This window comes from Oryx dammah, unplaced genomic scaffold (assembly GCF_014754425.2).
Source record: "Oryx dammah isolate SB20612 unplaced genomic scaffold, SCBI_Odam_1.1 HiC_scaffold_8, whole genome shotgun sequence".
In the NCBI taxonomy this organism is placed as follows: domain Eukaryota; kingdom Metazoa; phylum Chordata; class Mammalia; order Artiodactyla; family Bovidae; genus Oryx; species Oryx dammah.
Window position 1 is genome coordinate 13,793,618 of NW_024070192.1, and position 15,949 is coordinate 13,809,566.

A 15,949-nucleotide genomic window follows, 5' to 3' on the forward strand; every position below is an offset into this window, starting at 1 on the left:
TAAAACTTAGTCATATATTAGCAGCATCATACTTGTGATTAAAAGAAAAAATGTCAAACATGATCTAATGAGTAACTTTTAATAGCGGGAAATGATAATAACATTGTATGAACCAAAACTATGATTACTTGCAGACTGGTAATCTGTCACATAGTATTAAAAGTCCCTCTTTCAATGAAATTATTTTAGATTATTTTGGAGTTTGTTTTTACTCATTTAGCATTTTACTAAGTGCCCATCAAATGTCTGGTGCAGTGTTTGCTTGGTCCAGGGGTTGTAAAGAAATGATGCAATCCTGATTTATGCTGAATGGAGTTTACCACCTCTAGTTACAAGCAACATTCTAAACTTAAAAACATAATAACGTGCGACAAGTACCTGGGATAAGTATGGGCTTCTGTGAAAATACAAGTGGGCAAAAGGTTGAGAGAAACATGTTCTAAAAATCTTCCTTCCCTTTTGAGACCTAAATACACGTAGTTGAAGGAGCCTAGGGCAGATGTTTCGGAGAGAGAGAATGACACATGAAGGCTGTGGGTGAGAGAATATATTTGAGAATGTGAAGGTTTAGTGTGGCTGGATCTTGGACTTGGATGCTTGAAGAGGAGGGATGGTAGTGGAAGACGAGGTCAGAGAGCAGGAGCCAGGGTCTGATGGGCTTATAAGCCAAATAGGTTTTGGGCTTGAAGACCTTGGCAGTATTCTAAGGATGGAGGTCAATAGAAAAGACAAGATATACAAGGTTCCTGAGAAAGTGGGAGGGTGGGGATGTGATCCAGAGCACCAGTGGAAGGACTGTTTTGAGGAGTGTTTTACACATGTTTTGGAAAGTTATTAGGAAGAGAAATGGATGGAAGGAATTAAATAATAATTTTAGAAAAATCATTTTAGGTCTAGTGTGGAGACCTGATTGAAGGCAGTTGAGGCTTAAGGCAGGGGACTGATGGGGAGGCTGTTGTAATGACTTAAACAGTAGTTGATGGTGGTCTGCACAGGTGTAATGGCACTGGTAATAGGGAGAAGTGGACAGGTGAAGGATATTTCAGAGGCAGAGTTGATTAGAAGCAGTAATTGCCAGGAGGTGGGGAGGGTTAGTGTAGTGGAGGTTTCTGACTAGGGCATTAGAGTGGAAAGCAAAGATATTTATTGAAAGAAAGTTAACTGGAGAAGGAGTTTGAGGGAAAGGGGGATAGTGATTTTTATTTGAGGGTGTATTTAGTGTGCCTGTGTGGATCTGGAGTTCAAGAGAGAGCTGAGGATTGGGTTTATAGATTGAGGTGTCCTCAAAATGGTAAAGACCAGGGAGAATGTTTGAAAAAATGGCTCTTCCAATTTGTTTTTCAAGACGAGAGGAGGAGCTTTGTCAAACTGTCAAAACTATGAACTTTTCTCCCCAGGAGAGTACACATGGATATAACAATTTTTATTTTCCTCGTCCTCTCTGGTTTATTTTAGGATATTGAATATAGTCCCCTGTGCTATACAATAGTACCTTGTTGTTTATCCATTTGAATCCCAAACTCCTAATTCATCCCTCCCCTAACCCTTTTCCCCTTTGGTAACCATAAGTTTGTTCTCTGTGTCTGTGAATCTGTTTCTGTTTTGTAAATAAGTTCATTTGTATCATATCTTAGGTTTCACATATAAGTGATAGCATATGGTATTTGTCTTTCTCTTTGTGACCTTCTTCACTTAAAGTATGGTAATCTCTAGGTCCGCCCATGTAGTTGCAAATGGCAGTTTTTCTTTTTTATGGCTGAGTAGTATTCTGTGTATGTGTGTATTACACCTTTTTTATCCATTTACCTGTTGGTGGACATTTACGTTGCTTCCTTGTCTTGGCTACTATAAGTAGTGCTTTTATGACCATTGGGGTGCATGTATCTTTGGGAACTGGCATTTTCTCCAGATAGGTGCCAGTAGCGGGGTTGCTGAACCACGTGGCAACACTGTGTTTTGAGGATCCTCCATGTTGTTTGCCATAGTGGCTGCACCGACTTCATCCCCACCGATAGTGTAGGAGGGTTCCCTTTTCTCCACACCCTCACTAGCATTTATTATTTGAAGACTTTTTAATGATGGCCATTCTGACTGGGGTGAGGTGATACGTCATTGTAGTTTTGATTTCCACCCCTCTAATATTAGCGATGTTGAGCCTCTTTCCATGTGTCTGTTGGCCATCTGTGTGTCTTATTTGGAGTAGTATTACTTACTCCTTTAGTAGTAGTTGAGATTTTCTGCCCATTTTTTGACTGGGTTTATTTGTTTGTTTGTTTTTGTTACTGAGTTATATGAGCTGTTTGTGTATTTTGGAAATTAAGCCCTTGTTGGTTGCTTTGTTTGCAGATATTTTCTCCTATTCTGTAGGTTGTCTTTTTGTTTATGATTTCCTTTGCTGTGTAAAAGCTTATAAATTTGATTCAGTTCAGCTCAATCGTGTCTGATTCTTTGCGACCCCAAGAATCTCAGCATGCCAGGCGTCCCTGTCCATCACCAACTCCCGGAGTTGTGTTACCCAAACTCATGTCCATCGAGTCGGTGATGTCATCCAGCCATCTCATCCTCTGCCATCCTCTTCTCCTCCTACCCTCAATCCCTCCCAGCATCAGGGTCTTTTCCAATGAGTCAACTCTTTGCATGAGGTGGCCAGAGTATTGGAGTTTCAGTTTCAGCATCAGTCCTTCCATTGAACACCAGGGACTGATCTCCTCCAGGATGGACTGGTTGGATCTCCTTGCAGCCCAAGGGACTCTCAAGAGTCTTCTCCAACACCGCAATGCCATTTGTTTATTTTTGCTTTATTTCTGTTGTCTTGGAGACTGACCCAAGAAACCATTGATATGATTTATGTCAGAGAAGCTTTGCCTGTATTCTCTTCTGGGAGTTTTATGGTCTCATGTCTTATATTTAAATCTTTAAGCCAGTTTAAGTTTTTTTGTGTGTATGGTGTGAGAGACTGTTCTAACTTCATTGATTTCCATGTGGCTGTCCAGTTTTTCCAGTACCACTTGTTGAAGAGACTGTCTTTTCTCCATTGTATATCCTTGCCTTGTCATGGATTAATTGACTGTGGGTTTGCAGGTCTGTCTCTGGGCTCTGTTCTGTCCCACTGATCCATATGTGTTTGTGGCAGTACTGCACTGTTTTGCTTGCTGTAACTTTGTAGTATTGTTTGAGGTTTGGGAAGGTTATGTCTCCACCTTTGTTCTTTCTCCTTAGGATTGCTTTGACAATTCTGGGACTTTTATGGTTTCATAGAAATTTTAGGTTTATTTGTTCTGGTTCTGGGAAAAATGATGTGGGTAATTTGATAGGGATCACATTAAATCTGTAGATGGCCTTGAGTAGTACGACCACTTTAACAGTGTTGTTCGAATCCAGGAGCATGGGGTATATTTCCATTTCTTTATTTTTATTTTTGTCTGTGCCGAGTCTTCGTTGCTACATGTGGACTTTATCTGGTTGGAGCGAGCGGAGGCTGCTCTCGAGTTGGAGCAGGTGGGGGCTACTTTTTAGGTGCAGTGCTCAGGCTTCCCAGTGCGTAGGCGTCTCTCGTTGCAGAGCACCTGCTCTGGAGCTTTCGTGGTTGCAGCTCACGGGCTCTGGAGCATGGCTTGGCAGTTGTGGTACACAGCCTTAGTTGCTCCACAGCATGTGGGATCTTCTGGGACCAGGGTTGAACCAGTGTCCCTGCATTGCAAGGGGGATTCTTAACCACTGAACCGCAGGGGAAGCCCCTTTCCATTTCTTTGAATCATCTTCAATTTCCTTTATGAATATTTTATAGTGCTCAACATATAAGTCTTTCACCTCCTTGGTAAGGTTTATTCCTATGGTGTTTTTTTTTTAGATGCAATTTCAGAAGAGATTTTTTTTTCCCCTTGCCCTTTCTCATATTTCATTGTTAGTTTAAAGAAATGTGACAGATTTCTGCATGATAATCTTGTATTCTGATACCTTGCTGAATTTATCAGTGCTAGTGGTTTTTATGTGTGTCTTTAGGGTTTTTTATGTATAGTAGTATCATCTCATCTGCATCAATGCTGGTTGAATAGAAGTGGTGAGAGTGGGCATCCTTGTCTTGTTCTGGATTTTAGCAGGAGATCTTTCTGCTTCTCAATGTTGGGTGTTATGCTGGCTGTGGGTTTGTCATAAATAGCTTTTATTATGTTGAGATATGTTTTCTCTGTAGTTTTTTATCATAAATGGATACTAAATTTTATCAACTTTTTTTTTGCACCCATCGAGATGATAATGTGGCTTTTTTTGGGTCTTTCATTGATGTGTATCACATTGGTTGACTTTTCATACGTTGAACCACCCTTGTGACTGTGGGATGAATCCAGCTTGATCGTGGTGTGTGATCTTTTTCATGTGTTGTTGGATTCAGTTTGCTAATATTTTGTTGAGCGTGTAACAGTTTACATATAATTCCAAGGTTTATAGGATGGACGCCTGTGCTCCTAAGGTTATAGAGTAAAAGACCTAAGTAAGGACATCTCTGAAGATCCTCAACTTTCATGGATGAAGCAAAGGAAAGAGATCTGGCAAAGAAGACTTAGAATAAATTTTATACTTGGATTGTTTATGATACATATACACTATAATAGAGTATTTCTCAGCCATAAAAATGAATGCATTAGACTTAGTTCTAATGAGGTGGATGAACCTAGAGCCTATTATACAGAGTGAAGTCAGTCAGAAAGATAGATATTGTATGTTAATGCAGATAAATGGAATCTAGAAAGCTGGTACTGAGGAACCTGTCTGCAGGGCAGCAGTGAGATGCAGACATGGAGGACAGACTTATGGACAGAGGCGGGGAAGGAGAGGGAGGGACGAATTGAGAGAGGAGCACAGAAACATACACACTGCCGTGTGTGAAATAGACAGCCAGTGGGAACTCGCTGTATGACACAGGGAGCTCAGACCTGCTGCTCTGTGACAACCGAGAGGGGTGGGCTGGGCTGGGCTGGGAGGTTGGGGGGAGACCCAAGAGGGAGGGGACATACGTATACCTATGGCTGATTCATGTTGATATATGGCAGAAGCCACCACAATATTGTAAGGCAATTATCCTCCAATTAAAAATAACAATTTAAAAAATTACGCTTGATTTAAATTTTATGTTTGGTGTTAAGCAGAAACCAAAAGTAGAGAGGGGTTCCAGAAGAGGGAGTAGTCAGTAGTGGCAAATGCCCCCCAGGGGCAAATGCAATAAAGAATGAAAAGCGTCCATTGGATGGATTTAGTAATTAGGTCCCCGGTGCTTCGGAGAAGCAGTGTAGAGGCAGCGGTGAGAGGAGAAGGCAGACTAGAGTTAATTGAGGCATTAGTGGGCAGTGAGGAAGTGAGGTCACAGAGTGTACACAGTGATTAAAGTAGTTCAGTTATGGGAGAAAAGAGGTAAGATGGTGGCTGGAGTGGAGAGGCATGGGCAAGACTTGAGGAAGTGTAAATACTGATGAGGCCATCACTAGAGGAAATGGGGGCACAAGTTCTTAAGAAAATGATGGGTTGGGTATGAAATCCATAGCACAATCGGGAGGATGCCATTAGAGGAGTGAACATGGTAAGTGGGAGGAAGAAAAGAAGAATTAGTGTTAAAACAGTGTGTTTATAGGCTTAGTGACAAGAAGTTGGAGAACTTCCCATGTAGTTTTTTCTCTGAAGTAGGATGTGCAGTTATTTATGTTTTGAATCATAGAGTGGTGGTTTAAAAATTACTAATACCTTGTCAATACTGCAGGTTATGATTTGGATTTATATATATGTGTTGTATGGGCTTCCCTTGTGGCTCTGGTAGAGAATCTGCCTGCCAGTGCAGGAGACGTGTTCAGTCCCTGGGTAGGGAAGAGCCCCTGGAAAAGGAAATAGCAACCCATTCCAGTATTCTAATCTGGGAAATCCCATGGATAGAGGAGCCTAGCAGGCTACAGTTCATGGTATCGCAAAAGAGTTGGATACGACTTAGCGACTAAACAACGTGTGTTGTATAGGGATAGATCCTGAGTATTCTGTTCAGTTTATGTGATGATAACAAACGTTGAGGGAGGTTTTTTTTTTTAATGCTTTATCAGATCAGATTCCAAGTTCTCTATGACAACAGTACCCCGTTCTTGGTTTTCTTGTTTTAAAAAAGCCTTTTTCTTTTTTTGAACATGCCACAAGGCATGGTGGATCTTGGTTCCCCAACCAGGGCTTGAATGCACAGCCCCTGCAGGGGAGGCGCAGAGTCTTCGTTGCTGGACCCTGGGGAAGTCCCTTGGGAGGCGTTCTCCTCAGTCAGCTTTCTGATTTGGTATTTTGAAATATGGCCTTGGTTTTCATGATTGAGTTTCTATGTTCTTAAACTGTTTCTAACACAGGACCTAAGAGACTCTGACTAGTAAATCCGTTTCTTGTGCTTACTTAATAATTTTATTCATTTATCAGTGGCATCTGTCTTCAAGATTATTTTTATTTGAACTTTTAACAGTGATTTGTTTAGACTTGTTCCCAAGGTTTGTTAAGTGAATTTTTACACACTAAACTTCCAATAAGTGCAACTAATTGAACAGACCATTTAAACTATTAGCAGAAGTGGGTAGAAATTAGTCACACATTACTTTCATAGATATTTTATAAATTAAAATATAAATATATGGACATTGGTGGTTTACCTTCACTTGTAACAAGTTTGAATTACAGAAGTTCAGTGACTGCATAAGCAGAGGTTTTTAAATTGACATGTGATTCACGTACTGTAAAATTCATCCCTCTAAAGCATGTGCAGTCCAGTGATTTTAGAATTGATCTATTCACAAGGCTGTGCAGCCATCACCATTAAGTAATCATGTAATGCAGGGTAACCCAGAGAATATGGATCTGGGATATCTGTCTTGATATATTAACTTCTAGTTTTTGGAAGACACAGTCGATCTTTCTTGTCATTTAGCCAGTGTTTCTGTGGAGCTGAGATGGAGTGAAATAACAATGTTATTTTTTTTTAAAATGTCATCTGTATCGTTTAATATTTTACTTATCCTCTTCAATATAAAATTATCTTACCCTTAAAATATATGTATATTAATCCCAGTGTATGTATTTCCTCCTCAGAACTGTGTTTTTCCCTTGCTCTCAAGCTACTCTGAGACTAGATCTTGATGGGAGATAGGAATCGGTTCTTTGTTAGAATACCAGATTTATAAACTTTGTTGCCCTCACCTGTTACTGGTGATCATTGCTGAAGTTGCAGCCACTGGTTCAGCTGTCTTTTGCTAAGCTTTAATCAAAGGTTGTGATTGTATTTCATGCCTTGCTATAATTAGTGTTTAATTATTATTCTCTATTTCACAGTGTTTCAAAATGTTTGACGGTGCAGTTTCACCATTTTAATTCTTCCAATGTATTTTTTGTTTTTTGTTTTTTTGCAGTACTCTGTGCAAAAAACTTGGTGAAAAAGGATTTTTTCCGTAAGTAAATTAACTTTAAATCTTGTATATTGTATGTAGATTTTTTTGCAAAGCATTTTCAGAATTGTCTGGTTTAGGGATTTTTCTGTTCAGAAATATACTTACTGTTTTATGAATTCTTTGATTGAGCTTTTTGGCATCACATTTCTTAAAGAGGATTTTGTGCTCCTTAGCCCCTTTCCCTTTATCCACTGAGGACCCCAGCATATTTGTGTGAAATGTATGTGTGTGTAATGTATACTGAAGGTGTGCATACTACTAGATTTCTAGAAGAGATTTGAGATTATTTGTTAAACACTTTCCCCCTAACATTTTGTAGAAAGTTTACCCATGCTTTCAGGAGTTATTGGAAGGCAGTGAAGTCATTCAGCCTGCTTGGAATTTCCAGAGTGTAGGAAAGAAATCTCTGCCTCATTTGATCATAGAAGCTCGTAATGTCTCAGACTCCAAAAGAGACATTTAGTTACTGTATTTGCAGTCTCTTTGCCAATCAGTTGTGATATTTTTTTGTGGCTTTATTTAGGATTAAGTTTTGTGAGGGAGGATTGGGAAGTACCCCTCACACATATTTAAGATCTTTACCCTATAATATTAGACTTCATATTGGCTTTAAATTTTCGAGTAAAAATGATATAATTTTTTTGTAAAAAAAAAAGTCTAAGCCAGCTAAATTTGATAGACAAAATATTTGAAGTTAGAAATAGAGAAGTTCATTACTTTTTTAAAGTTCAGGTCCTACCAGCCATCAAAAACTGGCTATATGCTAATTAATATATGACTTAGTTGACTTTCAAGGTTTGATTAAAAGAAGTAATAAGCTCTTGATCTATTTTAAATCATATTTAATTCATTCTACTTAAATTTTTAATTCAGTCTTCCTAGAAGAGCACCTTAAAGTTTATAAAATAACATTAACTATGTAAATTATGGTATGCTTATATGGTAGAGCAGCTAAACAGGATAATTTGGGACATAGTTAAGTAGTTTCCACTTTATGTACTATATTCCTTTTACCCTACAGCATGTCACAGGAGGAGAGCCAGTGACTCTCCCTCCTTGCTGCCCCCAGTTAGTGTTACCTTCACAGTGGCTACTGAACTATCCGCCTCGTCCTTGTTGCTGATAAGCTAAACTAATGTATACTCCTTTGACCTTCCTTTAGGTTGATCCAAGGTAGGATTATCCTAGTGGACTTCAGAGTGGCCAATAGAATTGGATAGGCAGGTGACAAGGAGGAGAGGGAGTGAAGTAAGGCATCGTCTACCCACCCCCACTTCCAGGACAACTGTTCTGGTTTTAAAGACAGCATCTTCAGTTTTGTCTCCTTGCCTTCCTTCCCAAATTATTCTTCCCCTGGAGTCCCAAGACACACCTTCTCCAATAAAGCATCAGATAACTTTGTCTCAGTCTTCCTAGGAAATCTAGAGGAATCTTACTCTAAGTCTTTGTAAGCCCCTGAGAAGACTATTATTATCAATTACATGATCTTTATCTGTCCATAAGTTGTTATGTGAAAAAAAGAAGGAGATCTTTCCCCTTTTTATTGGTGTAAGCAGTAAAAATTGATAAAAATCCTTGAGTTGTGAGGACACTTCAGGGATAAGAAAACTGTGATTATCTTTGAAACCCAGGATGGAAAAAACACTTGATGGCCTGGTGGGGAAAACAGGAAACCCATTTGTGAGGCCTTCAGAAGAGACTCAGCTGACGATGAGCACCCCAGGTTCACTCTGGCACAGTCCCCCCTCTGTGACAGATACATTTATTTTTGATGTGTTTATATGTTGAGGGTTGCCCATATCAATTTCAAAGAAGAGTTGAATGAGAGTTCCTAAATCTCTCAATTAAATTAGAGTGAGAGTGTGTTTATATTGATCAGAATGCTGTTATCATTAATACTGCAATATAGTTCTTTTTGCTTGTAGATCAATTTAAGTCATGTTGAATGAAAAATGTAAATTTTAACATGAAGCATGACTATAGGCCGATATTATATATATTTAACTATAGGAAAAATGGCACTGCTGTGTGTTGTCTTTTGTAGAGTAATTTGTATATTTGAGATAATACTACCTTTGCTTTGAGATAATCTACCTTTTCTGAGAAAAGTTTTGCTAACTTATCTTTTGGAACTGTTTTCAAGCTTACTGGCTTTTAAAAATATTACACCCCCGCTTCCCCCCAAATTTTGGCAGAAGAAAATTTCAAACACATAGGAACATGTAAAGAATTTTACAATGAATATACATCATCTACATTCTGTCATTAACTTCATCACATATCTATCCATTTATCCATTGTGTTTCTTTAATAGTATCTGTTGTTGTTTTTTCCTCTTTTTTTATTGGAGGATAATTGCTTTAATATTGTTTTGGCCTCTACTTATATACAATGGAATATTAAAGTCACTCAGTCGTGTCCGACTCTTTGTGACCCCATGGACACACCTGTCCTCTGTCCATGGAATTCTCTAGGCAAGAATACTGGAGTGGGTTAGGGCTTCCCTTGTGGCTCAGCTGGTAAAGAATCTGCCTGCAATGCGAGAGCCCTGAGTTCGATCCCTGGGTTGGGAAGATCCTCTGGAGAAGGGAAAGGCTACCCACTCCAGTATTCTGGTCTGGAGAATTCCATGAACTATACAGTCCATGGGGTTGCAAAGAGTTGGACGGGACTGAGAGACTTTCACACTCACTCAGCCATTCCCTTCCCCAGGAGGATGGAATATTACTCAGCTACAAAAAAGAATATATTCATTTTGTTTTTAAAAGAATGTTTTTATTAGTGTCAAGTTCTTTTTGTCTTTTATGTAACATTTAAATAAATCTTCGGGTGTAAGATACTTTGTTAAGGTGCTGCTGCTGCTGCTGCTGCTGCTGCTAAGTCACTTCAGTCGTGTCTGACTCTGTGTGACCCCATAGACAGCAGCCCACCAGGCTCCCCTGTCCCTGGGATTCTCTAGGCAAGAACGCTGGAGTGGGTTGCCATTTCCTTCTCCAATGCATGAAAGTGAAAAGTGAAAGGGAAGTGGCTCAGTTGTGTCCGACTCTTCACAACCCCATGGACTGCAGCCCACCAGGCTCCTCCGCCCATGGGATTTTCCAGGCATGAGTACTGGAGTGGGGTGCCATCGCCTTCTCTTGCTAAGGTGCAATGTAGGGCCAAATTGAAGCCATTGAGCTCCAGCATGTCTGGTTGAATGTTTTTTCCTCCCCCACCCCAATCAAAAACAAAGCTTTATTTTATCTGCCAAGTAACTCACTTTTAAGTGGAAATTTTTGTCTCATTGTTTGAAGCTCATTAAGTGCATTACTGTAGTGAGGAAGTCCCTGCTGCTTCTGCTGCTAAGTCACTTCAGTCGTGTCCGACTCTGTGCGACCCCATAGAGATTTTCCAGGCAAAAGTACTGGAGTGGGGTGCCATTGCCTTCTCTGAGGAAGTTCCTGAGTTTCAGCTATGTTACATGACTCAAATGATGGGGAGAATTGAGAAATTTTTAAAAAATATAGAAAATAGCCACTTTATGTTTACCACTAGAGGTCTCACTAACTTGTGAAAACTTTATCTTCTGACTGTATTAGGGGAACTTGACTCTCAGGTTAAATTCTTGTAGGATAATATAATCAGGTAAGTTGAAACCCAGGTATTTTTTTGTTAGGAAAAAGAGCTTGTGTTTTGTATTATATAACAGAAGGGAACATAGGAAGATGAGATTCAGACTTTCGTACTTAAATAAGGATCTAGAAGCCACAACTACTGACTTATGTGTGGAAAGGTTGTTTTTCTCAGTCTTGATTCTTTAACTGGTTAAGTGCCATCTAAAGGGAAAGCTAGAAATGTGATTTTTTTTTAATTTTGTTTTTACTTAGAGACATATACTTATATGTTTATTTGTTTAGATAGTAGAATCAAAAAAACATAAAATGGATTATAAAAATTAATATTATTGCAAGTAGAGGGGAAAGTATTCTTTCATTAGACACATTTACAAATGGTTAGGTTTTATGGAAATACTAACATGAATAGTGCTAAACTGCAAGAAATATATAGTTAAATAGATTGATACCTTCACTTGCCAAGGTTTTTCTTGAATACTTAATACTGCTAAATATTAGTCTTCTCTTATTTGAAGTTGCTAGATCACAGAATTATAGAAAGAGGAACTGGCTAGATGATTTCTGTCTGGCCTTGAATGTTGGCAGATTAGTATCTTGACTTAAAAAATTAGCATAGTTATCAAGGTACACAGTTTCTGCAATTATCAACACTTACCAGTATTTCATTTTAGTATTTTCAGCTGTCTCTGGGAAATCTACGCTATCCCAATATGTCTAACTCCTGAATTGTTGTTTTGGTCTCTAACATTTTGTTTAGTTCCAACTTCTTCCCCTGAATGTTAAAATTCTACTCATCCTACTGTGTGAAAGTTAGAACAGCTTCTCTGTACCTTTAATCTTTCCTTCTCTGGATACCACTAGTAGACAGATGCGACAGTATTTTTACAGCAATGCTCAAAAGTCTAAAACGGCTCCCCGTTTTCTACTTAAGTCATTCCAAGCCTTTATTTTCTGACTTTTAAGCCTTTCTTACTAATCAGTCTAATCTCTCCAACAGTGTTTACTTTTTACACTTTAGCACAAAGGCTTTTATTAGATTGCTCAAAGCCTTTCAAGTATTGTTATACCCTCCTTGGTGCTCCTTCTGTTTGTTCTTTAAACCCCAGAGGAATCCCATCCCCTCAAAATGGGGAGTAGGGTGGGGAGCCTTTCTCTACTGTTCAGGCTCAGATTGTTCTGCTTTTCTGAGCTCTTGTACTCACTGTTGAACCAGGTAGCAAATGAGAGGTATGATACAGTGTAAATGATTAAGAGCATAAAGTTAAGAACCAGACTTTGTGTGCCTCGGTTTAAGAGTCTACACTTCAGACCCTGGCTCACCACCTACTACTGTGTGACCTTACACTAGTCAATTAACCCCTTTGTGCCTCAGTTTCCTCATCAGTAAAATAAAGATAGTAGTAGTATTCACTCCATAGAATGATTTTGAAGAGTAAGAGGTTTAATATACATAAAGCATTTAGAATAGTGCCTGACATGGTATTGGAAGTGTTTTCTTTATAATCAGTACGGTCAAAGCTTGCTGCTGCTTTGGGTTTCTGTTTTGTTTATGATGTCTGGTGCTTTAGTATTCCCAGTTAGATGGAAGGCTCTTTTAAGGCAGGGTGTTAAGCTTTTTGTTTCAGTTTCTCATAACTCATGGGAGTTATTCAGTAAAAAACTTTATGGCTAATTTGATTTCTTGGTGGCCTGTGTTCCCATGTGAAAACTTCAGTAAGCTCTCTTTAACTGAGCTAAGGGGGACCTTGGGAAAGCCCTGAGAGAGCCACATATGTTTTAAGCATTCACCCCTCAGGGGTTAAAGGGCTGGTAAAGATGAATGAAGACTTCTACATTGTAAAATAATCTCTAGACTTTGGTAGTTTGAGAGTGTTCAAGACAGGAGCAAGAAAAAAAAATGTAGATTTTGATACTTAATGTAGAATTAGCCCCTCCCATGATGGCTCAGAGGTTAAAGTGTCTGCCCACAATGTGGGAGACCTGGGTTCGATCCCTGGATAATTAGCTTTAATCTTAGTTTTTAAATGGACCACTTTTCATTTGTAGCTTAATGTTAAACTTTTTATAAAGAATGGAATAAGTCTTTTGTAGCAAATGTTAGTCTTTATATAATTAATCTTCTTGTCAAAATATTCTTTAAACCCTCCCTTTTTTCCCCCCACCCCCTACAGGGCTTCCTGATCCATTTGCTAAGGTGGTGGTTGATGGATCTGGGCAATGCCATTCTACAGATACTGTGAAGAATACACTCGATCCAAAATGGAATCAGCATTATGACCTGTAGGTTTAAACGGTTTATTTGAAATAAAAACATAGACTCAATATTATTTGATATAGTCTTTGAAAATAATCACTGAATATGATCTGAGTTTGATCATGGTGTAATTTGATTGTCACAGAGGGATGCAAAACCTTGTGTGAAGATGCGGAGTCCTTAATAAGCCTATGATGAACAAAACGTATACACAGTAAAATGCAGCCCCCCAACCCCTTTCAGTCGCAAAAAGCATTAATTCACTTTAGGTCAGTTTGTTCAGTCGCCAAGTCATGTCCGACTCTTCGCAACCCCATGGACTGCAGCATGCCAGGCTTCCCTGTCCCTTACCATCTCCTGAAGTTTGCCCAAGTTCATGCCCATTACATTGGCAATGCCATCCAATCATGTCATCTGTCATCCTCTTCTCCTTCTGCCTTCAATCTTTCCCAGCATCAGGGTCTTTTCCAGTGAGTTGGCTGTTTGCATCAGGGGCCCAAAGTATTGGAGCTTCAGCTTCAGCATCAGTTCTTCTGAGTATTCAGGGTTGATTTCCTTTAAGATTGACTGGTTTGATCTGGTTAGGTCAGTTGTAAATATAAAATCAGAAATCATCATTGGATTACACACGTAGGCATTCTCTTTGTTTCTTATATGGATGATTTCTTTTAAATTTATTTGAATCATAGCATATGTCCCATTTTTAAAAAGGCAGATGATACTGTAGTGCTTTTAATGGGAAAATTCCTATTCCTGATTCTAATTCTCAAGGTAACTGTTTTCAGTAACTTTGGCCATTGTAGAATTTTCTACTTCTAGGTATCGTGCTTATTTATAGCATTTAATGTAAATATATATTTATTTAGTATTAGGTATTATTTTAAATTTTTCTACCATATAAGATTATTTAGCTTTTACAGCTGATCTCTCTGATCCCATTCCTACAGCATCCGTATGCCCCTTTCCTTCTCCCAGCCCTCCTATATATAGTTATTTGAACCTTTTTGTTTAAATCATATTGTTCTTTGTTTATGCTATTATGATCATGTAAAATATTCATGACTGAGCCATGTGTGCAGATTGTATTTTCTTTCTGGACACCTTTTTATTTTATGAAGTTAATAGCTGTCTAACTTTACCATTTGTTTAGTTTTCCATCTATCTCATTGAGCACTTCACAAACTCTCCTACAGTATATTTGAAATATAGTGCTCAATATTTACTGTGATTTTAATCTAGATACTTAGACTCTTCAGTTATGGGAAACTTTTCTGTTTACTTAATGATCTATAGATAATTCCCTCTCCTCCATTGTATTTCTCTCTTTTTCCTCTTCTGGAACTCCTATTATTTGGATGGTACCTCTCCTGAATTGATTATCATTTAGTTGTCCTGTCTTTTTTCTCCCATATTAAAAAAGTTACAATAAAAAATTTTTCTTCTAGTGAAAAATTAAAGCCCACATCAAAATATTTGGGCTGTTTTTTTCCAGCGTTCCTATTTAATGTAATTTCTGCTCTCCAGTTTTTAATTTCCAATATCGTTTTGCTCTCTCACTGTTTCTTTTTCATAACTTACTCTTGTTTCCTGGAAGCAGTATCTTCTTTAGTGAGAGAAGTTTTATAATTGTAGTTTTTTTCTGTTGTGTAACCTCTCTCTGCTCAAGTTTCCTTTTTTTCTTTTCTGTTAGTTTGATTTGGGTTCCTGTTTTTTTATATTCAAGGAGAGGCACTTAAATATTGATTGGAAACTCTCTGTCCATGGGTAGTGCTGGGCTGCTTGGTAGGGTGGTCAGGAGTAACTGTGACATTTTCTGCACAGAATTATTCCTTCTCCTTCCTGGGGGCTATATTCTTGATCTGAAGGGGTTCTTGGATCTGAAAGACTTAAGGATGCTAGGAGGTCTCCCCATTCACTGGATTAACCCCTTCTCTGAATACCCTGTTTTTAATACAGAATTTCACCTCCTCCCTCAGCTGTGCCTAGTGTCTCTGAGCGCTGCTATGGTTGAGGATGAACTGGGTTGGGGAAGGGATCCAGGAGGTCTTTCCATCCCTTTTTATTTATTTACTTTCTTAAATTGACTTGTTGATTTAACTTTCCATTCCTTTTAAACACTTTTTGCTACTCCTTTTTTGTTTCAACCTCGTCATCACCATTGGAGTATATAAGGCTTATAGTTTGAGAATATTTCAGGGCTTGGTGACAGTAGTCTTGTTTCAGGGAGTCTCAGAGAAAGACAGTCATTCAAGGATACAGGCTGACAGAAGCCTTCCTGTTTTCCATATATGTTCCCCAGGGTCTATCTGGGCTTTGATATCCAGCCTCCCAACAGGATGCTTAAGCTAGTGGAGGGGGTAGGCTTTAAGCCCTCAAGGAACTGGTATTTTAGCATACCTGTGTATCAGGCTTGCCAGCTGGGACACTGACTTTAGTGTGATTTTTTTTTTTTTTTAATGTTTGGTTTGGGGTGATTTATCTGGTTAATACTTGATTCTGATTCTAGAATTTTTACATATCATGGAGGTACATAGTTACTGAATAAGCTCTGTTTAGGTTTATTTGAAAATTGATACACATGTACTGAATGATATTTTAGTCTAGCTTTTTCATTTGCAAGCCACAGA

At 38.6% G+C, this 15,949-nt stretch overlaps 1 protein-coding gene across 1 annotated transcript in view; it reads left to right on the forward strand.

The window, feature by feature from the left end:
• SMURF2 (SMAD specific E3 ubiquitin protein ligase 2) overlaps nucleotides 1-15,949 on the forward strand; it is a 114,544-nt gene that overhangs the window by 59,953 nt on the left and 38,642 nt on the right. Inside the window, exons 2-3 of the mRNA XM_040244959.1 lie at nucleotides 7,416-7,454; nucleotides 13,240-13,348. Coding sequence (XP_040100893.1) covers nucleotides 7,416-7,454; nucleotides 13,240-13,348 — 148 coding nt within the window. The remainder of the gene's footprint in view (nucleotides 1-7,415; nucleotides 7,455-13,239; nucleotides 13,349-15,949) is intronic.